The 25,179-nt window shown below is 41.4% G+C and overlaps 1 protein-coding gene and 1 pseudogene across 1 annotated transcript; both read right to left on the bottom strand.

Moving 5' to 3' along the window:
- Positions 1–576: 576 nt before the first annotated feature.
- On the bottom strand, positions 577–24,690 carry LOC130116350 (5-hydroxytryptamine receptor 4-like). Its single transcript, XM_056284268.1, has 6 exons — positions 24,601–24,690; positions 23,909–24,064; positions 20,556–20,756; positions 19,064–19,217; positions 14,856–15,535; positions 577–670 (listed from the first exon to the last, which is right to left on the bottom strand). The coding sequence occupies exons 1-6, from the start codon at positions 24,624–24,626 to the stop codon at positions 577–579; spliced, it is 1,311 nt and encodes a 436-aa protein (XP_056140243.1). The 5' UTR covers positions 24,627–24,690.
- On the bottom strand, positions 21,805–23,062 carry LOC130117023 (excitatory amino acid transporter 1-like; annotated as a pseudogene).
- Positions 24,691–25,179: the final 489 nt, after the last annotated feature.

Below are 25,179 nucleotides of genomic sequence, written 5' to 3'. Positions count from 1 at the left end.
AATGTCTTGACTCTATTTTCTATTCATTTCACAACATATGGTGGTGAATAAGTGTGACTTTTCATGGAAAACACAAAATTGTTTGGGTGATCCCAAACTTTTGAACGGTAGTGTACTCTTTGCAAGCATCTTTCAACTGGCTTTACATAGTTCCTCTAAGTTGTAAAATGTCAGTCATTAACCATTTCAATCATTTTCTGGGTCTGGCTTTGGACCAATAGACCCTCTAACCTCTGGCCCACACTCAATATCAGGGTATAAGAAATGTGACATGTAATAAATAACATCACTGCAAAGAATATATCCAATAAAATGATATCATCTTAAACTGACTATTCCCATAAGATATCAATGAAAATATACTCAAGACCACTTCACCAAGATGTCAAGACAACTTTGCTACAAACGAACAACCTTTTGTGCTGAATTGTCCATGTCGACCGACACTGGCGTAGAGCAGAGGTTGTAGAGACGACACCATTGAGGTACTACCTTTGAAAAGATGACACCATCAAGTCTCTGTCACTGTAACTGCAAAGATGACATCATCTAATTGCCTCCATTGTAAAGACGTCTTCACGGTCCCCCCAAAGAGTCTTTGGACTCCTGCTCACTGGCCAGTATTATGCGTCCATTGTCACTGTAGCTCCGGTTGGGCAGGAAGGATAGTCTAAAAGAAGAAAGAGAGAAACACGCCGGTGAAACGGAGGGTAAGAAAAGGATCTCTATCACGTCCTCCTTGTTTGCTTACATGTGCATTAGATATATAGATGTTCTAATTGTCTCAGGTAACAAACGTCTTTCACTCCAAAATCCCGGAATTTTTCTGGGTTTTCTAATCCTTCATAAAACTGATGAAATAAAAAAAAATCCCCCTTTCACACTTAGAATGAATCCTCTACTTCACATTCATCAAATTCCTGTAATTTGGTTATACGTTGACCTGAAAAAATGCTGTGTGGGTTAAGATTTCTGAATTGTTTCGATGTCTTGTTATTTTTTATCTATCCCCCCCCGTTTTTCTCCCCAATTGTACCCGGCCAATTACCCCACTCTTCCGAGCCGTCCCTATCTCTGCTCCACCCCCTCTGCCGACCCGGGGAGGGCTGCAGACTACCACATGCCTCCTCCGATGCATGGTCAGTTGCCAGCCGCTTCTGACCGTGAGGAGTTTAGCCAGGGGAACGTAGCGCGTGGGAGGATCACGCTATTGCCCCCACAGTTCCCCCTCCCCCCGAAACAGGCGCCCCGACCGACCAGAAGAGGCGCTAGTGCAGCGACCAGGACACATACCCACATCCGGCTTCCCACCCGCAGACACGGCCAATTGTATCTGTAGGGACGCCCAACCAAGCCAGAGGTAACACGGGGATTCGAACCGGCGATCCCCGTGTTGGTAGGCAACGGATATTTTTTTATATATTGCCAGTACTTCCACAACATGCAGAGCTGGGCTGTCATAGTGCTGCGGAGGAGAGATAAATATTTGGCTGCTAGAATGAAATCATTCTCTTTATATATATATATATATATATATATATAAATAAGAGAGAGAGAGAGAGAGAGAGAGAGAGAGAGAGAGAGAGAGAGAGAGAGAGAGAGATGCCCTGTGACGGCCTGGTAGCCTGTCCAGGGTGTCTCGCCGACTGCTGCCCAATGACTACTGGGATAGGCTCCAGCACCCCCGCGACCCTGAGAGCAGGATAAGCGGTTCGAATAATGGATGGATGATATATATACATATATATATATGTGTGTGTGTGTGTGTGTGTGTGTGTGTGTGTGTAGAAAACAGATATGCATTTTCATTGGTTGCGTGTTAAACATGATGTGTCAAACAATAGGTTCACACTGACATGTAGACCCATTCGCACCAACAATGCCTTGCAGGATTACGGCGTCATGCCCTGGAGCTTCTTTTTTTTTTGAGAGGGGCGGGGGGTTCTGTACCTCTGACCCTTTAACACCAAAGGCAAGCCCAGAAAAAGAACAGGACGTTAGTTGGTTGGAAGGGGTGATAATAGAAAGCTTATCGTTGATAATGTCAGATAGTTTTTTTTCTCTGTTGAAACATTTTGTTCTTGTCAGACAAGATAAGCGATAAGAGAGAGAGAAAGAGAGAGAGAGAGAGAGAGAGAGAGTGTGTGTGTGTGTGCGCGCGCGCATTAATCATGTGTTTTCCATCATAGACACCTTAGGGTCAGTGCTCCTTTTGGAGAATTTAGGTTAGTCCATCCTTGTTCTTGTCTGGCTGTTGGTTTTTGAGAAGGCAGCGCCTCGCAGATGACATGAGACTGATAGTGGCTGAGTCAGTAGCAGCGTGAGGGACGAAGAGGAAATAGAACAGAGAGACTAGAGAAAAACAGGCTGGTAGATATAATTTCAGAGGGTAAGATACACATAAGTTTACACACGCATGCACGCACGCACGCACACACACACACACACACAAACACACACTTGAATGAACATCCAAGAATGGATCCCTCTGGCAAATCCAGATGCTCTGTTTTTGACTTTGTAATGCTGCGACTCACTTTCATGAAGATGCACACATGCGCGCACATACACACTCACACACACACGCACAGACCCATGCGGCATGGGGAGTGTTAGGAGGAGACACAGAAAGTTAAACAGGAATGTTCTGTAACTTCTTTCTTCTGTTTTGGGTGTTTTCTGCTCGGGCAGTCTGTTTAATGTCTAAACAGACCACTGTCCAATTAACAGCCTGTCACAGACTTAAAAAAAATGACCAGAAAATGAAACACGTCTTCACTTGTCTTTGTTTGTGTGCCAACTGCTTGTAAAAAGGCTCATGATCTGCAGTTGATGTCATGTCCCAGCACTGAGAAGGGGACGTTTACTAGCAGATCTCTGATGGGCCCTATTCATGTGAAATGCACACGTGACATCCACCAGTAATTATCATTTAGTAAAACAAGTTTTTCAAATCGGGCCACAAATAGATAAAAAACAAAGTGTTCATCCATCTAGCGAAGCTTGTGACCGCTCATAAACTAAATAATTAATAAGATTGGTGCGCGTACAAGAAAGTAAAAGAGAAGAAGTGTTTTTGGTTAAGTGTTTCCCATACTTTTGTATTCATGCTTAACTGATTAAGTGTCTATTTCAGAAACTTCCCAGTTCCCCAAATAAAACACAAACACACAACATCAGTGGTCCCCGCCAGTTCGACTTTTTTAACTGAAAATGAGGAGATGATTTAATTTATGTTGATTTAATCATCTAACAAGAATTGTAAAAGAGATCCTTCAACAACCGCATTATTTTAGACTGTTGATCTTTTTGAGGTAAAGTACAATGAAATACTATAAAAGACATTACCATAATAAAATACATCTAATCTTACACTGACACATTTAGACAAAAGAAGTGTTTATTGTGCATGTCTGCCATTGTCAGAAATGAGTTCAGATTCAGATGGGATTGGCCTTTTTTTTTTTTTTTTAATTTGTACTTTCAATTAAACATGAACGATTTGATAATATAAAAAGATATACAACATGGGACACTAACTTCAGAGTTGTTTATCAAACACACTGCATATATTAGCCTCTGGTAAATACCGTATTTCCTGGACTATAAATCGCTGTTTTTTTGTTGTTTTTTTTTACTCGTCTGGCTGGTCCTGCGATTTACGTTCCAAAGCGACTTCTACAATTTAATTTTGTCGTACGAATACGCCGCATTTCAACTAAGGCCACTAGATGGCAATGTTTAATCTTGTGACTCAATTGAAAATACTGTACCATAGAAATTGAATAATAATAATAATAATAATAATAATAATTTTATTTATATAGCACTTTTTTAAAACAATGTTGCAAAGCGCTTCACAAAAAAAACAGATAAAAGCAGACAAGGCAAAAATAAGAGTAAGCTCAAATAAGAGTAAAAATAAAAACGGTATAAATAAAAACAAATATCAAACATTTGTAAAAGTTTTCACAAAAAGAAAAGTTTTGAGACGAGACTTAAAAGAAGCTAGAGACTTAGTTCGTCTTAGCTCAACAGGAAGAGAGTTCCATAGTGTGGAGGTTCAAACACCAAGACCTGGGAATAACTAGCAGGGCTCCATCTGCAGACCTTAATGGTCGAGGGGGGGACATACCAAGTCAATAAATCACAAATGTATGAAGGAGCAAGACCATATAAAGCCTTAAAAGTGAGCAGTAAAATTCTGAAATCAATTCGAAATATAACAGGGAGCCAGTGTAGGGAGGCAAGCACGGGAGTGATATGATCATGCCTCCTTGTCCCGGTAATGAGCCTAGCAGTGGCATTTTGTACCAACTGCAGATGGTGGAGGGAACCCTTGCTGATACCAGAATAAAGTGCATTATAGTAGTCAAGCCGAGAATAGATAAAAGCGTGTACAACTTTTTGCAAATCAGCAGCTGATAAAAATGACCTAATTTTGGAGAGTAGCTTGAGCTGGAAAGAAGCATGACTGAACAATGTGTTTAATTTGATTATCAAAACTGAGGTTAGCATCAAATATTACCCCAAGATTCCTAGCAGCCTGCTTAAGACTACCTGCCAGACCACCAAGATTAGTAAAAAAAACGGGCTGATGGAATTTTCGGGACCGAACAGAATGACCTCAGACTTATCATCATGAAAATTAAGAAAGTTTCTGGACATCCAGGATTTAGTGTCAGTGATGCAAGTTGTGAAATTTAATAGGGCGCTAGGATCTGTGGGTTTTAGTGACATGTATAACTGAGTGTCGTCAGCATAAAAATGGTAGAGCACATCATGATTTTGAATGACCTGGCCAAGGGGCAGCATGTATATAGAAACGAGAAGGGGGCCAAGAACTGAGCCTTGAGGGACACCACAACTCAACTAAGCCACCAAGGAGGTAGAGTCACCCAGAACAGAAAAAAATTCCTGTTGGTGAGGTAAGAGCATAATAAGTTAAGAGCCGAGCCCTTGATGCCAAGCCCTTGATGCCAACCCAAGTCTCTAAACAATGAAAGAGGATGTTGTGATCAACCATGTCAAAGGCAGCACTTAAGTCTAAAAGAACTAAAATCGAGCAGTCACCTCTGTCTGCATTCAGCAGTAGATCATTAGTGACCTTAACTAGAGCTGTCTCAGTACTATGAAGCGTTCTAAAACCAGACTGGAAACTATTAAGAACAGTATTGGTGTTCATAAAAGAAATCAACTGAGAAGAAATTACTCTCTCCAGAACCTTAGATAAAAAGACAAGTTGGCGATTGAATGAGGGTAGAACGCACACTGAACTGTTTGCCGTGGTCGTTTGAATAGTTCAATAGAAAATGGCAATTGTTGTTACCTTTTATGGTGACAACACACGTCAGTGTGGCCGTAAATGTTCCTACTACTCCACTTGTTTGGTCGTTACTGCAAAACCCCACTTCAGTGACTCCGCGACTTAAAAAATACATTTTTTAAAAAAGAGTCCACGACTTGCCGCAAGTTGATTTATACAGCAGTCAGCTGCTACAATGGTCACAGTTCTTCACAATGGTAGTGATTCAAATTAAAATGGCTGCCGCTTTGACCATCCTGCTATGTTGATTTGAATGAGAATGTCCGTTCTACTCATCAATTTCTGTGGCAACACTATTTTTTTTTCCTTACAACGCGTTTTTTTGCTGAGAGCGACTTGTAGTCTAGGAAATACGGTAAGCTATAACAAACTGAGTACAAATACTTAACAACCTTGCTCTGTTTATAAATCTTCAACTCTTTAGACCTGAAATTCATTTCTTGGTTGAAATTTCATTACAAGGTAAATCAAGCCTGAAAGTTGTCGTGTCTGATTTTTTATTTTTTCATAATCTCTTGACCTCACTACATCAATAGTTCTCATTTCTGGCTAATCCAGAATTAGAATAGCCCATTTGTGATACTGAATATACTACACTTGGTTTTTATAAGTTTGACAGCTAAAACATGCATATTTCAGAGATAAGGTTAACTGTAAAAATAGAAGAAAATTAACAAAAAAAATTAATGAATTCAATACAACCAAACATGGATAAATAGAACTGAGATACATGGTTTCTGTAGGACACTGGTGTTACCTGTACTACACTTGTAGCTATTAAATCGTTAGTTATCTCTACAGCAATAAAAACACTGTAAAGACCCCTTGATGAAAAACCCCATGTTTTCTTATGGCAAAACGTTGTTTTAACTTATACACAAATTCCAACCCTCAAAATAAGGAAATTCAGAGAGCCTCATTAAAGGTTCACTGAGGGGAATGTATTAGGATGTTTTGGTTAGTCAGAGAAAATAACTATTTCTGCTCTGGTGCCATTTGACAGAGCAAACTGAACCTCAAGCAGTGCCTTGGGTTCAAAATGAATTGCACTGTCATGGGCTGCTGAGCGTTACATCTAGATAGCGTAAACTGAAATACTGACACAGTTATTGTGTGCATGTCTGTGAGGCTGTCTCTCTGCACATTTCTGTTTATGCTTAAACTGTACATTTGAAACCATGACCATGTGCATTAGCATGCTTGTTGTGTGTGTGTGTGTGTGTGTGTGTGTGTGTGTGTGTGTGTGTGTGTATGTGTCCTAATTTGAACCTTTGTCAGTATCTGTTCATGTCAAAGACTGAAAATCAACTTCCAAAAACACATCAACTTAAGGAGAACTTGGAAAGCAAGCGATGAAGAGTGCGTGGTCCTTTCTTGGACACATCACTCTCATCAAAGGACAAACAAGCTTTACTCTGTGTGTGTGTGTGTGTGTGTGTGTGTGTGTGTGTGTGTGTGTGTGTGTGTGTGTTACTGTACATTGAGGAGGGAAACAAAACAAAAAATGTTCCTAACTAGTTTTATAGTATAAGCAAATGACATATGTAATAATATTGTGTATGCTGAAACTACGGTGCAAGTACTTGAAGTAGGTGCACTAGTTGCACCCTGACTTCTAACATTGGGCGCCTCCCTAACATTGCTCCCCCACCCACTCCGTCCCCACACTACATGTTCTGATGCACTAGAATGTTGTACACATAGACTAAGCTCAATGTATGTAAGATTAGTTGTTGAAAGCATCATAATGATCAACTAGAAATATAGCAGTGATCAAGCAAACAAAAGACAGACAGCAGAAGTGGATGTGTGTAGGCTACATATACACAGAGCAGAACAAGGTCACTTGGTTTCAGTCCTTCATACAGGAGACACAGCTGAGACTCACATGTAGCATGCATGTAGTAACCGAGACAAACAACATCTTCATAATACTAGCAGCACTGCTACTTAGACAGTTATTTGTTTTGCTTTTTTTATTGTTGTTTCTCATACCGGGTCATGATTTCAAGTACTCAGACTTGTTTTATGGACCTGGATCCGATTGAAACTATAATGTGATCAGACTAGGCTTACTCAAGGGCAGGCCTACAGTACTGCTGGTTCTGCCAGGTAAGTAATAATTTTCACCTGCAGTGGCAGGTCTAAAAACACACCGATTCATTGTGAGGGTTCATTTCTTGAAGTTCCACTTGTTCTCATGTAACAAAGGGAGGTATTCCTTAATACACTTCCTCGAGAACAGACTACCAAGGTACTGAATTTGCAGTGTCATCCAAATTTCTTGCCCATTCAATCTATGTCTGGAGTATGAGTCTACTTCTGAGAATAACCCGGATAGCAAGTCTAATGCCACCAGGGATAGGCAACATGATTCAGAGGGGGACAGTGTGGGGGCAGGTCTTTCTTCCAACCAAGCGGTTACACACCTGATTCTATTAGTCAACCAATAGTCTTTGCTAAGGACCTTGATTTGTAGACTCAGGTGTGTAACTGCTTGGTTAGAACAAAGACCTGCACCCACACCGGCCCTTTTTGTTCATGTTGTCCATCCCTGGCCCATCCAACTACCAAACAACCTGCATAAATTGCAGGGCATAATTCATATACTGACCACTGTATATAGAGTTTAGGATTATGAATAATGGTAATGAAATATTTTTCATATGTAAAGCACCTTTCCAGATCTTGGGGCGATCAACCGGTGGCTGAGTTGTCAGACTTTATTCCAATTAGCAAAACAAACAAGCCAAAAAAGAAAAACCCCAGGAAGACAGATGTACATGAGTAGCGGAAGCCCAAACATGCATGCAAGCTTACACTCAACTGGAAGGAAGGTACTTGTCCTGCTATAATTAAGACAGGTCAATTTCATTAACATGTAAATATAGTTGCATGATCTCTGCATTATGTTACTCTTAAAAGATAGCCTGAGTAAGTTGTTTTTCTGGTCTCCAGTCATTTATTGTCCACTACAGTCAATTACCTGGAGGTTACAGGATGCAGGATGTTTGACACTTGCAGCCATAGTCAAAACCAAACACTATATTTGGCACTGAGACATTATGCAGCAGACTAAGCCATTCATTTTTTATGCATAGTGACAAGAATAAAATATATAAACATAAAAATGATATGTACCTGTTGATTACAGGATATAGTCAAGACAGTCGCGGCGAGTCAGTCACAGCCAAACTCTAGTGGATTAAATAAGTGGACTAAAAAAATTTGAACAAATAAAATTGATGAGATATGCAAAAGTCAGTTAGCAGCCAACAGCCACTAAAACCTAAAACATGCTTACAAATGCACATGGGGGTAAAATAATACATAACACTGGTAACTCACTGGAGCTAAATAAGTCCCATGAGAGGGGAAAAAAGGCCAAGTGAAGTGTGTTAACAGATATACCAATGTGAACAAAAACAATTTGACACTGCACTTTCTGGCCCATAGCATTTGCATTGGGCACAATGTTTAATAATGTGTATGAGTTATTAGTAGTATTTAGCGCTTACTGTGTATAGAAGTGAAGTGTGCCTAATCTCAAAGCTCAAAGCATGTCTACAATGAACAGAATGGAATGAAAACAGAGAAGTCACAACTGGGAGGGGAAACTGTTAAACTATGAATCCGCTTGAGGAACAGACAGGAAAAAAAAAAACAGAATTTGGTACATTTAGGGTAAACGTCTTCGCGTGTGTGTGTGTGTGTGTGTGTGTGACGGGTTGTCGTGCATACAATATGAACAATAAGATGGGACTTTATATGTCTGTGGGTTGTTTGTGTGTATACAGTGTGAAAAATAATGCTTGAGGATATGTATGTGTCTGTCTGTCTGTCTGTCTGTCTGTCTGTCTGTCTGTCTGTCTGTCTGTCTGTCCATTTTCTGCGTGTGTGCTTGTGCACCCATGCCTTTGCAATGGACTACTTGGAGAAAAGTTAAACAGTGCAGACAAACATGTCCCCTCTTCCATCACCCACTTCACTGTATGGGACTGAGCGCCAAAGAAAAAGCTGTCCTATAAATCTCAGTCCCTACCATCAACAGCTGCCCTCTTGTACGAGCTCTCTCAAATGGTTATGGTTAAAATTATCCTATACTATCCCACAGATGAGGAATATCACCACATAACACTTTCACATGCTACTTGTTCCTTTCAAACCATGACTAATTCACATATGATTTCCAATCATGCCATGGATTACTGGTTATATATTGACCTATATTTTGTTTTTTGTTTTTTGGTGAAAGTAGTTTTGAGTGGGTGTAGTCACTGCAGAGTTAACGCTACAATGTCAAAACTCGAGGTTTGCATTCAATATAAAACCACAACTAGAATTCCTTTTTGTAGCAAGAAAACAACGTGATTGCATAACTATTAAAGGATGGCCCCAGCTAAACCATTCACATCTGTGTGCAGCTTTGGTCTCTGTTTTCATTTGTGTGACAGTTACTGTGTCTTACTGTGTAAATAAAGACAATTAAGTAGAGAGGAGCCAATTGGGATGAAAAATAAAATGTTTATTCAAGCCACCTGCTGTAATGATTTGGAATGTATATTCATGGATTTACTCCTAGTGTCTTTGCGAACTTTATATATGTCTGTTTTATTACAGGGATATTTATAGGCCTGAGCCAAATTTCTTGGCTGCACATCTTAATTTTTGTTAAAAATTTCTTCTATTTCATGTCTTTTATTCAGACTTTAACATTTCACACGGATAAAATTTAGCAGTTATTTAAGAAAATAAACGGACAAGCCAAGTTATGTTCCTTTCTTCTTCCATCAGTCTATAATCTTTGGCCTACTGACAACAATGTCTCTAGAGTCGAAATGTATTTTTTGCAACTAAATCCGTGACCATTTATTAAAATGTTTAAGGCTGCAGTTAGCGATAAAAATGGACAAAAACTGGAAATAAATGATGGGAAAGATTTAAAGACAAACAAAGACAGGTTTTGTTATAGCCCAGCCCAGTACTGCTGAACTAGTTGGACAGTTGGTATGGTGACGTAAATTCTTCCCTGGCTCTTGATGACTCTTAACACTAGAACGACAGGGGTTTCACTCCTACCTAAAATGACCATGGACGGTAAAAATGACAGCCGGTTTTTAAACTCTATATTTTGTCAAGATAAATACCCAATTGAGCTATTAATGCATTGCATATATTAGTATGTCTGTTAAGAAAAGGCTGACATCAAAATTAACACTTTAACAGCTATAATACTATTTTTAAACAATTTAAACTTCAGAGAGACATGGTCAAACTTGAAAAACAAAATTGAAAACACATATTGTTAATCTAACAAACATAACAAGGCCTATAAAACGTGAAATAAAAAAAGAAAATAAAAAAGAACTGAAAATAACCATCTAAACAGTCCCAAATAACGACCGGAACTTTAAAAAACGACCATAGGCGGTCACAATGACCTCCCACGGTTTTTAAACTCTATGTTCTGTCAAGATAATTACCCAATTGCGATGTTAACGCATTGCGTAAGTTAGTATGTCTGTTAAAAGATGACACCAAAATTAACATTCTAACAACTTTAATATTATTTTCAAACAGTTCAAAATCGCCGGTCCCTTACAAAAAAGTAGTTTATTCAAGTGTGCTATTAGTATACTTATTTTAAACTAAATATTAGTGAGTATACTTTCAGTTTACTTTTTAAGTACTTATCAGAGATATGCTAAACAAAATTATACTTAAGTACACTTGAAGTTTACTTAATAAAATAGACTTCAAGTATACTATTTTATGTAAGGGGTGTCCAACACCTGTGAATACTGCAACGTCTCGGTGGTAGTCATGGTACGTCTGAAACGGCGCCTGTACCCAGACATGTTGGCAATATTAGCTGATATACAAAACGGAAAACACATATCGCTAATCTATGAAACGTAGCAAGGCCTATTGACCCTTTGCACGTGACGTCATGTCCCACTCGCGGGGAATACGAATGCCATGACGGACGGCAGAAGACTTGGGCGTCAAATTTAAGACAAGCAGGCACGTTAGCTATAGTTTGACATTTCGTTGTTTGAAGCTAGTTTTATTTTACTTTTATTTTACTTTTATGGTACGATGGTGATTTCCTGCTGTGCCGTGCAGTGTGCCAACAGACAAGGCCTGAACCTGAACTGACTATATATATAATTATATATATATATATATATATATATATATTTTTTTTTTAACCAAAATTATGAAATTTTTAATTTAATTAACACATTTCATGTGAAGAGGGAAGTATTTTTGCTCATAAGAACAATAAAATTCTGAGATTTATGTGATATTTTTAAAGTATTACCTTACATGAATGTGAGAAATGGTCAGAGTGGACATGAGAAAATGATTGTAATTTAACAAAAACAGCTAAAAATATACAAATTGTATATTTATTATTTAATTGTATTTTGCTTCATGCTAACCAGTACACTTGAATCAGTGGCTTCAGACACTGAAAACATTACTGACAGTTTTATTATGCCTCCTTGTCCCCTTTGAATGTTGTGGACTCAAACTTAACACTTTCTATGGAATTACCCAAATGCTAGCTAGATGGCAAGACTGTGTAACCTACTATGAAATGGCAAGGAAAGTATGAGCTGCTTTTGGTTACAGTCGATTTGAGTTTTGATGGCATCCTAGGGGAAATAGGTTAAAAACATACATAGCTGGCTAGCTATGTCTTACCTTTGCCATTATGAGGTACATCCCCCTGCTGTGGGCGTAGCACCGCGATTCTGTAACCTAACCAGCTACAAAGAACTGGTAAGCATCCAGACTTTTGTATGCTTAGGTCAGCACCTGTATATGAGGACACTCCGTTGGTAACATAGTGGTACAGATCGTGTGGATTGAACTCGGGCAGAGTGGACGATTTTGCTAGATCCATGAACACATCGGTAGGAAGAAGGTACGGGTCGGTAGCTAACCCTGCTATCGCTAGCTTCTCCACACATCGCTCTTGTGGCGTCCTACAAGGTGACTCACTTCACAGGACAACTCCACAACATTACTCTGACTATTGGTAGCCATCACGTAAATTTAAACTATAATAGCTACTTATCCGTCGCAATATTTTGTTTGTTTTTGTTGTTCGCTTTTGAATTTCCCGGTCTATCACTTACTGCCGTCCGTCATGGCGCAGACTCCCTCGTCACGTGATAATTGTGACGCGTCTGCAAAGGGCGAATAAAACATGAAATGTAAAAAATAACTGAATGTTGCGAAGGAAATGACGCGACCAACACACGTGACATGACGCGCACGATGGCGCGAAAATTACGCGCGGCCATTTTGACCGCTCATGGTCGTTTTAGGTAGATCTTATCGTAACCTTTTTTGTGCAATTGATCTAAAACTCAATTAAAGCAAATATATGCAGTTTCAGGAAAATTCGGGGAACAACAGGTCTGTATCTTCTCCCCCCTCCCCCACAAAGTTATTAAACTTTGAAAAGCCAAAACGGTCAAAATCACCGCCATGATCGTTCTAGTAGTTTTTGAATTTCCGGTCGTTGTTTGGGACCGTTTAAATGGTTATTTTCGGTTCTTTTTTTTTTCTTTTTTCTTTTTTTTTTTACATTTCACATTTTATCGGCCTAATCCCAGCTAGCAGGGAATGTTCCCACAACATTGGCTAACATTCCCTACAGGTTCTGATTATGTTTTAAAGAAGATGTTTTCATCTAATGTTCAAAGAACATTTTAAGGATGTTTACCATTTCAAATAATGTTCCTATAACGTTAAACGTTAACAAAGGAAAACCGTTTCAGGTGCAGCATTCAGATGATGTTTTGGGGATGTTGTTGAGGTAACAGATTATAAAATGTTCTTCTATAAAACATTCCTGCAATGTTACATGATAACAAAGGAAGAACATTTTTGCAAAGCAACATTTTGAAAATGCTTTCAGGATGTTATCAAGGCCTGAAATTACAGCACGTTTTTCTATAACACGTTCCCAGAATGTTATCCTAGGAGGTTCTGTGGACGCCATGAAAACTTCCCGCTGAAAACACTCAAGAGAACATTCTGCGATTGTTTTACTAACATTGTCAGAACGTTTTTATAACAAAAAATTGCTAGTGGGGATGTCACCAATGATCCTGTGTGTGTGTGTGTGTGTGTGTGTGTGTGTGTTTCACTGACTTTTTATTAATAAATTAAAAACTTTATTGGTAAAAAGTGAGATATATGTATACTATATAAGCTGCCCTGTAATGTTCCTGGCGACCTGTCCAGGGTGTCTCCGACCCTGAGAGTAGGATAAGCGGTTCGGATAATGGATGGAAGTTTGACCATGTCTCGCTGAAGTTTGATTTTTTTCAAAATAGAGTTATAGTTGTTAAAATGTTAATTTTGGTGTCAGTCGTTTCCTAACAGGCATACCAATACATGCAATGCATTAATATCTCAACTGGGTATTTATCTTGGCAGAATATAGAGTTTAAAAACCGGCGATCTTTTTGATCACCCATGGTCGTTTTAGGTAGATCTTATCATAACTTTTTTGTGCGATTGATATAAGTTATTTTAATGCAGATATATGCAATTTTAGGAGCATTCAGGGAGCAGCAGGTCTGTATCTTTTTTTTCAGTTATTAAACTTTGAAAATCCAAAACAGTCATAATGACTGTCTTCTTCTTTTCACCTGACAGTAAGGAGTTTCACCAGGAGGACGTAACGCGTGGGAGGATCATGCTATTCTCCCCAGTACCCCCGCCCCCCCCGAACAGGCGCCCCAACCGACCAGAGGAGGCGCTAGTGCAGCGACCAGGACACATACGCACGTCTGGCTTCCCACCCGCAGACACGGCCAATTGAAGGGAAACCCGACCAAGCCGGAGGCAACACGGGGATTAGAAGTGACAATGCCCATGCTGGTAGGCAACAGAATAGACCGCCACGCCACCCGGACGCCCCCGAAAGATAATTTCCATCCAGCTACAGGAGATGCATATTTGATGACAAGTGTAAACGAAAAATTGAATGACTGATTTACTGAAACCTGTTTGCATACAATTTGGATACAAGTCACATTAAAATGCCAGGTGTAGGGTCCGCGGTGGCGTAGCGGTCTAAGCATCGGCTTGGTGTCGATGCAGTTGCCCACTGGGGACTGGGGTTCGCGCCCCGGTCTCGTCAGATCCGACTATGGCCGGACTCGATAAAGCAGCGATCATTGGCAACGCTGTCTTCGGGAGGGGGGCGGAGTCGGCTTGTGTTCGTCATGTGAATGCGTCTCTGTGTGTGTCGGAAAAACAGTGGTTCGGCTTGGATTCGCCTTGTCACGAAAGTGGGGAGGCGCTTTCCTTCGAGACTGCCGGCCGGAGAGATGCAGTTGGCGAACGCATGCAATACGAGGGTGGGTGTTTGAATTAAAATAGGGATCAATTGGCCACTAAATTAGGAGAAAAAAGGGAAAAATCAGAAATAAATTTAGAAGAAAAAAAAATGCCAGGTGTAAATGGGGTCTCAGACACACCAGATGTCCGACCTTCTTACCTTAGCGCCATAGACGTCCCATTGACAGATGCAGCAGAACAAGCCCTGCCGTTGTGTCCATAAGAGTTGCTCCCCTGTCGTGGGAACCTGTCATCTCCACAGCAGAGAATAACCAGAAACGCCCTTCGAAATGCCCGGTTCAGGAAGGCATAGAGGAAGGGGTTGATGCCTGAGTTTATGTACCCCAGCCAAAGCCACGCTGTCCACAGCTGCCACGGCACTGAGTAGTGAATGAATGGGTCGACCACATTGGTGATAAAGAAAGGTGACCAGCAAAGACAGAAACATCCCATAATTACTGCCAGCGTCTTTGCTGCTTTGGTCTCTACACGCATGCGGCTGGTCAAAGCAGGTGACGCCTTAGCAGAGGAGGAGATTGTTTTCATGCTTAGGTTGTAGCACTCTGCCTGGTCCAGGGCATCAGAGGACCTCGCAGAGGCACTGATGGAGGGTGTACGGGGGAAGACGCCTGTGATTGGGGCAGAGCCAGCACGCTGTAATGTCTCAATTTGCCTCGCGTGACTCATGGCAGTGACATAGATTCGCTGGTAGGCCAAAAGCATGAGAGCGAGAGGAATATAGAAGGCCACAGCAGAGCAGATCAGAGCATAGGGACGGTTGACCATGAAAACACAGCTGGTGTCATTGGAGCCTCCTGCCATCGCACGCTTCTCTTCAATCTGGGGGAGGCAGGAGACAAAAACACAAATTTGGCAAAGACAAAACATGCTGAAAGGCTGATTTCAAGATTTTAAATGAAAGGAGCAGGAATTCACTGTTTCATGCACACCTCTCTCCAATCTGGGACAGAACAAAGTCTTTCCAGAAGTTGCTAGAATTAATGAAATGGTACCCTTTATAAAGAAACACCCTTATATTCAAGCCTGCTTTTCAAAATGTCAACGATAATCAACACTACACTTTATTAGATTTATGTGTGTGGCTATAATTTCATATTCTTTGCTTTACAAAAAGTTGTAATCAGATCTACCATTTCACCCTTTTCAAACGAGCCTTTTTTATTATTTTCCCCCTTTTTCTCCCCAGTTGTATCCGGCCAATTACCCCACTTTTCCGAGCCGTCACGGTCGCTGCTCCGCCCCCTCTGCTGATCCGGGAAGGGCTGAAGACTACCACATGCCTCCTCCGATACATATGCAGTCACCAGCCGCTTCTTTTCACCTGACAGTGAGGAGTTTTGCTAGGGGGACGTAGCGCGTGGGAGGATCACGCTATTACCCCCAGTGCCCCGTCCCCCCTAACAAGAGATAGGGTGAGGAGCTCAGACACCCGGAGGGAGCTTGGAGTAGAGCTGCTGGTCTTTTGCATCGAAAGGAGCCAGTTGAAATGGTTCTGGCATCTGATTAGGATTCCTCCTGGGCGCCTTCCTTTGGAGGTTTTCCGGGCACGACCAACTGGGAGGAGACCCCAGAGTAGACCCAGAGCTCGCTGGAGGGACTACATGTCCAATCTAGCCTGGGAACGCCTTTGGATCCCCCAGGAGGAGCTGGAGGGCGTTGCTGGGTAGAGGGATGTCTGGAGTGCCCTACTTAACTTGCTGCCACCGCGACCCTACCCCGGAAAAGTGGCTGAAGATGAGATGAGATGAGATATTTTTTTCAGATTGTGAAATCATATCATGTCCCCTCCCTTGTGAAGATATATTTAACGTGTTCAACTGCGAAAAAAGTATCCATGGAATAACCCTTGCACTTCCGCAAGTGTAAAGAGTTGGTCCATTGTTCCACAGCCAGGACAGAATCCACATTGTTCCTTCTGAATCCGAGGTTCAACAATCAGTCGCAGCCTCCTTTCCAGCACCTTAGAGTAGACTTTCCCCGGGAAGCTGAGCAATGTGATGCCCCAATAATTGGAACACACCCTCCGGTCCCCCTTTTTGAATATGAGAACCACCACCCCCAGTCTGCCACTCCACAGCTACTGTCCCTGACCTCCACACGACACTGACAAGGCGTGTCAGCCAAGACAGCCCAACAACGCCCAGAGCCTTCATTATCTCAGGGCCAATCTCATCCACACCCGGCGCCTTGCCACCGAGGAGCTTTTTAACTACCTCAGAGGCCTGTTTTGACCAGTTCATGTTGCACTGCAATAGGCCTATTTGTACTGGGAAGATGGCCGTTTTGCTTTTTTTATGTTTTGAATAGTGCATGATAGTATTATTGAATGCTTCATTCATCATTTTGTAAAGTAAATAAGAATGATTTTCAAGTTCAACTATTTTTGGGTTGAGACTTAATGGCCCCAGACACAAGTGGGTCCTGAGGCTAAACCAGTTAAGAACCACTGGCTTAGTTGCTTTAATCTCCCTAGCCATTAAGTTGGATAATTGTCTTCATGAGCATCGTAGAGAGAAAGCTAGCCATCCTCCATCTTTGCCCTTCTCTCGCTCATCCCATCCACCTCTTGCGAGAACTAGCCCTTTCCCAAGCCTCCATTGCACTTCCTGGCTCTCCGATCTCCCTCTCCCCAGCTGAAGAACCCATGCAACTGTGGGGAGCCCGCCTCTCATCGGCTGATGCCAACCTTGTTCCCCAAGCCAGCATATCCATTCACCCACTCGGAAGTTCCCCCTGATACCTACACCCTTGATGGAAAGCTCCTTGCTCAAGTAACTCACATTATTGAGCCCCAGCACCTCATCTTCTGTGGCAATCATTGTGAGTCCATCCAGTTCCACATCATCTCCTCCCCTCATACCCCCTTGGTCCTCAGTCAACCCTGGTTAAAACTACATAATCCCCAAATTGATTGGTCCACCAATAAAGTTCAGAGCTGGGGCTCTTTTTGTCATTCATCGTGCCTGAAATCTGCCCTAGTCCCAACAGAGGCCACTGCTCCCTCATCGGGCACTAAACACCCAGACCTGTCAACTATTCCCTCTGTTTACCATGACCTGGTAGAAGCTTTTAGTAAGCAACGGGCTCATTGCCTCCACATTGCCCTTATGATTGCAACATTGATCTGCTCTCAGGAACTCCCTTGCCTTCCAGCCATCTGTTCAATCTGTCTCGCCTTGAGAGAGGGCATGGAGTCTTACATCCATGACTCCCTAGCCACAGACATCATAAAGCCATCATCCTCCCATGTCGGTGCAGGTTTTTTCTTCAAGAAAGACCATTCATTACACCCCTGCATTGACTACCATGGTTTAAATAACACAAGTTAAAAACAAATATCCCCTTCCTCTGATTATTTCTGCTTTTGAATCACTCCAAGGAGCCACCATCTTCTCTAGACTTGACCTCAGAAATGCCTACTGCTTGGTCCAAATCAAGAAAGGAGATGAATGGATAACTCCCTTCAATACCCCCCTTGGCAACTTTGAGTATTTAGTCATGCCCTTTGGATTAACCAATGCCCCTGCTGTCTTCTTCTTGTCAACAACATCCTTCATAATTTTCTGAACTGGTCAGTTTTTGTTTATCTCGATGATATCCTTATCTTCTCCCGGAACATGGAGAAACACATCCAGCACGTGAGACAAGTTCTACAAAGACTACTGTACAACAAACTGTTCGTCAAGGCTGAAAAATGTGAATTCCATGTAAAATCTGTTGGGTTTCTAGGATACATCATTGAGAGTGGGCAGATGAAGGTGGATACTGGAACGATACAGGCACTGGCAGAGGGGCCCATACCCACATTCCTGAAACAACTCCAGCAGTTTCTGGGTTTCACTAACTTTTATAGAAGATTCATTTGAGACTACAGCTGTGTGGCCACGCCTCTTACCCAACTCACCTCTTCAGCTACCCTCTTTTCTTGGACCACTGAGGTAGATGCTCCGTTCATCGAGATAGAGACACTTTATTTCAGCACCTGTTCTCATCCAACCAGACCCCTTATGTCAGTTCATCGTGGAGGTTGATGCTTCACATACAGGGGTTGGAGCTGTTCTCTCCCAGCACTCAGCTTGTGACCAGAAACTCCACCCCGTGCGTTCTTCTCCCACCGAGGCCCAAAATGTCCTAACTTTACAAAAATGTCCTCACTCTGAGGGTTAAAATCTAACTCAAATTGGTCCACACAAAGATAGAAGTACAAGTACACACACAAAATGTTGCAATAGATAGACAAATTGAGATGTTTGCCATCTTTGAAACTTTGCTTGAAAAGATAAAATGTATTATAAAGATAAAATTTGACTGATGAATTGATTCTGATCTTTGCTGTTAAAGACTCACTATGCCTTCGATGCCGATTGTGTTCCAGTTTTGCATGATGGGTAGGAAGGAGATGAAAGAAGAGATGAGCCAACAGCCTCCCAACATGGCTGCCACCCTCACGGGGGTCATCTTGTGTCGGTAGACCAGGGGCTGGCAGCAGATAGCATAATATCTGGAATGACAGGCGCGCGCACACACACACACACACACACACACACACACACACACACACACACACACACACACACTCTGTGGCAACCTGAAGCCACTGCCTGTGCTAGTGGTATCTTTTACACACATACAAACATTAACAGTAATGTAACAGGGTAAATGATTGTGTCCCTTTTACTTTTTTATGTACATTCGATGAAGAAGATGGTGCATCCGAAGTTGGCTAAATACTTCCTGTTATTATTGTCGCTATTCCTAAATTTGTGCTGTGAATGTTGTTGCCATTTCATGTGTCATAACTAAAGCACTCCTGTATGATTTATTGCACATTCTGTTCTTCTCACCTCCCACTGTGATCTGGTTTTGTCAACAAAAAAAACCTTCATTGCAATAAGTTTCCTGAGAAACTAGATCCTGAGATGATACAAAGAGCTTACAGTAATCACTGTGTGAACTTTTAATCAATTACATGAAGAACATAGGCTATTTGATATCAGAAACCAAAAAACTGTAGTGTCAGACATGGCTTTGGGTATCTTTTCATTTTTGTGGGACAAATCTGAATTGGGTTGTCTGTGTTATCTGGAGCTCACTGAAAGACTAAACCTTTTGCCAATATATGTGAGGCATTTTTATTTTGGATTTCCCCCCCATCCCCCCCCCCCAATTGTATCTGGCCAATTACCCCACTCTTCCAAACCGTTCTGGTTGCTGCTCCACCCCCTCTGCCAGTCCGGGGAGGGCTGCAGACTACCACATACCTCCTCCGATACATGTGGAGTTGCCAGCCGCTTCTTCTCACTCGACAGTGAGGAATTTTGCCAGGGGGACGTAGCGTGTGGGAGGATCACGCTATTCCCCCCAGTTACCCCTCCTCCCCGAACAGGTGCCCCAACCGACCAGAGGAGGCACTAGTGCAGCGACCAGGACACATACCCACATCCGGCTTCCCACCCACAGACACGGCCAATTGTGACTGTAGGGACGCCTGACCAAGCCGGAGGCAACACAGGGATTCGAATTAACGATTTCCGTGTTGGTAGGCAACAAATTTGAGGCGTTTCTTAATTGGAGAGGAAATCGACAAAACCGAGGCATATTCCTTTCAAAGAGTACTGGATTCTTTTGTGAAGACACATTAACTGATGAACTTTAAAAAAAGCTTTTTATATATATATATATATATATAAATAATTGTAAGTTTGTGTTGGTAAAAAGTGTATTTACACTGCATTGTTTTTTTTTACAGTTAACACATTCCATAAACACAGTAACAGACACATACATCAAAAGACACTCACACATGCGCGTGCGCACACACACACACACACACACACACCTGTCTAGTGCGATGCAGCAGAGATGCAGTATAGATGCCGTGGTCAACAGCACATCTAGAGAGGTTCGGACCAGGCAGAAGATCGCCCCGTATCGCCAGTGTCCAGTGGTCAGCTCTATGGCTGCAAAGGGCATAACCACTAGTGCCACAAGCAGATCAGCAAAAGCAAGCGACACAATGAAATAGTTTGTTTTCTTCTTCCTACAAAATGAGGGACACAGAAGATAAGACAGTATGACCAACCTGGATTTGAATAAATAGAGTAAAATAAAATAGAATGGAACAGAATAGAATAGAGGCCATGATAATGGGAGAGTGGATGATCTGAAGAGAAGAGAAGCAAAGAGAAGAGGGACTCTATCCTATAGGGGAAACGAATAGATTCTGGCTCGCTGTAAAATATTTTTGTATTTCATCCACAGATGGATGAAAATTCTCATTCTGAGTGGGTGTTGTATCTGACTTCATCATACCTGCCAACACCACCAAGCCTTCTCCTACAACTGCCTGTAAAATGTTTTCTTCTTAAGTACTCACTGTACAGATGTAAGGTTTGGGCAGATTTGAATGTGTTGTTATGAATTAACACATATATGTAAGCTGTTTGAGAAGTCCAACTTCTTGCCAGAAGAGGAATGATTCCATGTGAAAACAGAAATATATCACTCAGTAGTATTTCATACAATGCATCTGCATGAGACATTACATACTATACTAATATGATCTGATCCAACGTGTGTGTGTGTGTGTGTGTGTGTGTGTGTGTGTGTGTGTGTGTGTGTGTGTGTGTAAAAAATCCAGTGAGGCAAGTCAAGTCAATTTTATTTGTATCGCCCAATATCACAAATTACAAATTTGCCTCAGTGGGCTATACAGCAACACAACATCCTGTCCTTAGACCCTCTCACTGGATAAAGAACAGCACCCTAAAAAAAGTAAATTTAAAAAAGTAAATTTAAACACATTTAGATAAACCATGAGGAAACGTTTTTCCTTTGAACTGGTCTGGCTATGTGGACCAACATTTAGGGGAAAAAAAGTGACAATTTTGGTTTTCTTGGCATACGAGCTGATAGGTTTTCCAATTATCTTCTCTGACTGAGTTGCCAAGCTCAGCATCCTGACTTTGCAGCTCTCCATGGGAAAGGTGCTCAACAATGCCAGCCCCAAGTGAGTCACCCAGCACATTGACGGTGGTACGAAGGCGGTCCCTGATGGTGAGAATCGTTTTTCCTTTGAACTGGTCTGGCTATGTGGACAAACATTTAGGGGGAAAAAAGTGACAATTTTGGTTTTCTTGGCATACGAGCTGGTAGGTTTTCCAATTATCTTCTCTGACTGAGTTGCCAAGCTCAGCATCCTGACTTTGCAGCTCTCCATGGGAAAGGTGCTCAACAATGCCAGCCCCAAGTGAGTCGACCAGCACATTGACGGTGGTACGAAGGCGGTCCCTGATGGTGAGAATCTGGCCCATGTTGAGGTCCATGTCATTGACCTGCGTGATAAAGGTGGCTGCCACAGCCTCATAGAGGGCAGTGCCATCCATGTTGATGGTGGCACCTAAGGGGAGGACGAAGCCTGTCACTCTCGTATCTACCCGGTTGTTCTCTTCTAAACAGCGGAAGCTGATTGGCAGGGTGCCAGAGCTGGAAAAGGTGCCCAGTGCAGTGATAAGAGCCTGGAGAATACCACCAATGAAGCTGTAGGGGTTCTTCCTGGTCACCAGGAAGTACAGCAGCGGCAGTACAAAGAGGCCATGGATGAGGAGGCCCACAATGACTGATATGGCATACATCTCTAGTTGGCCCCCTACCTTGGCCAGGTCCTTCATCTCCACGATCTTCCCCACTATCAGGAACATGATCCCCACTGGAGCATACCCTATAACGATGGCGACAAGCCTCATGATGGCTTCAACTGGCCCTGCTGTTTCATGTTCCCAATGACCAGTCCAAAGCACATGGAGAACACTGCCAGACTCAAAGCATTTATCCCATTGGAGGAACCAGACAGGGATGATCTCTACAGTCTCCTGTATGGTGTGCAGCACCTTGCTGAGGTTGACGCTGAGGGCAGCCTCTGTGGCATTGAGGGAGTCGGTGAGGTTTAAGGCCACTGTCACATTCCTGGTGTGTACTACCTTCTTTTACATTGTTTTATACTGCTTGAAGCAAGCTTCCACCAGATTAGGAGGAAACATGTTCCTGATGAGGTCTAGAAATGTGTCAGCAGCCTGTACTGGTTCTATGTTCTCATTGGATGCCACAGGGCTGTCCCTGCTGCCCTTCTCTGACCATATGATCATGACCATGATGATACCGATGAACACGAACCAGGGTGGTCACCATGTAGTTAACCATAGCACGCACACCCATCTTACTGGAGGCCTTGCTGTCCAGAGAAGACATGCCTATGAGAAAACTGGAGACAATAAGTGGTAACACCAACATCTGCAAAATCCTCATCAGAAGTTCCCCAGGAAAGGCAAAATACTTGATCTGAGACATTACAAGCCTGTTTCATGCCATAAGCAATCATCAGCTGTCAATAAATCTACTCGAGAAAAAAACATACCATTTACTTCCTCTTCATGCACATCATGTGCACAATATCCAATGGGGTAAAGGAGAGGTGTGACATTCAAAAATTAATATATATATTCTGGTACTGGAATCCGCAACTTATTATTGCAACCGGTCAGACTCGTAACAACCACTGTCTGTATTCAAATTGTATGGAAGAACACTGCTCTACTCCACTTCTCTATTTTATGGCAATATAAGATTTGGATTTCTTTTTGTTTTGTTGCATAGGTTTGTTGTTTTATTCTTCTTTTTTTTGTCTTTTAGTGCAATGCGTCTCCTACGAGTGCAGTACTACAGATGTTAATACTGTACGGTAAAGTTTCACTATATACACATACAGTATGACCTTTTTGTACTTGTTACTTTTTTGAACTGTGTACAGAAAGATACCGGTCACCATAATTCCTTAATGAAAGACACTTTTTTATAGATTCTTAGTGTTTTCAACTTTTTCACACTGTGTACATGCATATCCTAATGTGGCATATTAACAAGTAAAATATATAAAGTTGTGTGCCTCAAACAACCTCATTATAACTGAAAACAACACACACAAGAAAGTTGATGGAAATTTTTAACACTTTAAACTGAATATTTCATAATAATCTTTTCTCTTTTATTTCATTAGGTAAGCAGTGCTTACCTAATTATTAATTAATATTTTTTATACATTTTGTATACAATAAATAAATATATATAATTTAATATATTTATATAATTAATAAATTTTTAAAAAGAAAAGAAAAACATTCGCTGGGATGATCTTACCGTAGATGCCTATCTTTGCACAGTGCTACCATGACCAAGAGATTTCCAAACACTGTCACAATGATGATGAGTGAGAGGAATATGGTCAGGACAATCCTCTCCACCGTGTCCAGGACTTGTCGTTGTTGTTCTGTGTTTAATACGTCATCCTGATATCTAAACAAACACAATTTTGTCACATCATATTCTGAAACTGAGTCTCGTTAAACATCACCATGGTCACGTACTATTGCATACTAAGGCAAGTCAAATTTTTAAGTTACCAGGAAATTGACCTGATGCTTCACTCACAACAACACTAAGAGCTAAATAAAAATGCAAGGCAGGTAACATGAATAGTAAAAGATTAAAGTAAAAAACAAAAATCCAATGTAATATAAAACCCAAAAGTAACATAAATTGTGAAAAGTAAAATGAATACATACATAAGTATAGTGTTCTCTGTATTCTAGAAATGTCATATATATATATATAGATAGATAGATAGATAGATAGATAGATAGATAGATAGATAGATAGATAGATAGATAGATAGATAGATAGATAGATAGATATAGATAGATATATAGGTCATTTCAGCATAGACCAATATCTTCATTTTAAGTTGGTATTGGACTATCTGAAGCAAAGCAGACCAAATGTTGTGGAATCTGGCTCAGACTGCTTAAACAGTAATGTACAAAATCACCTACAGAGTCGGTGTTGATGCTGTTGCCATCACTTTTCATCTGCATGGAGGTTTAGGAGAGGAGAGTCATCATCACCCTGCACTCTGGCCCTGTTCCCAATTACACATACGCACATAAACACACACACACAAAGTCTAATTCATGAAGGGGAACTCACCAAGTCCGGTCAAACATTTTTTACAAAGCCCATTTTAAACAGAGGTTATTTAAAGCGGTGTACAGCATTATTCCATGTGTAACAAACAACTGTATAACCAGATAGTTTTTAAATGATTTTCTGAAAGTTATTATAAATAAGATCAAATAACTGTGAACCAATGTGTTTCCGTTAGCTGGTTTTAAGTGTGTTTGAATAGCTAATCGTCACCAAAAACATTCAAGACAGAAAAACAGGCAAGGTCAATAAGTATTAGTTGGCATTGGGAGACTTTCAAAAAACCCGTTTCCATTGCCCATTATTACATACTCTCTAGAAAGACATGCCAAGATTTCCACTTCAAGCAAGTGTGGAAAAGATGGTATATTTAGGACTTCTTTGAGAACATTTCCATCCCTTTTAATCCTAAACTTCAAATTTGCATT

Source organism: Lampris incognitus, chromosome 8 (genome assembly GCF_029633865.1).
Source record: "Lampris incognitus isolate fLamInc1 chromosome 8, fLamInc1.hap2, whole genome shotgun sequence".
Taxonomy (NCBI): Eukaryota; Metazoa; Chordata; class Actinopteri; order Lampriformes; family Lampridae; genus Lampris; species Lampris incognitus.
Note: the sequence above shows the minus strand (reverse complement) of the source record. Positions and strands in the feature narration are given on the sequence as shown.

Bases quoted from the DNA above. Each gene is read 5' to 3' on its own strand.
- LOC130116350 (XM_056284268.1), bottom strand. From the start codon at position 24,626: ATGGCAACAGCATCAACACCGACTCT. The intron at 24,065-24,600 runs GTAGGTGATTTT...GTGTTTGTTTAG, and splicing joins ACAGCATCAACACCGACTCT to ATATCAGGATGACGTATTAA. The intron at 20,757-23,908 runs GTAAGATCATCC...CTCATTTTGTAG, and splicing joins TGCAAAGATAGGCATCTACG to GAAGAAGAAAACAAACTATT.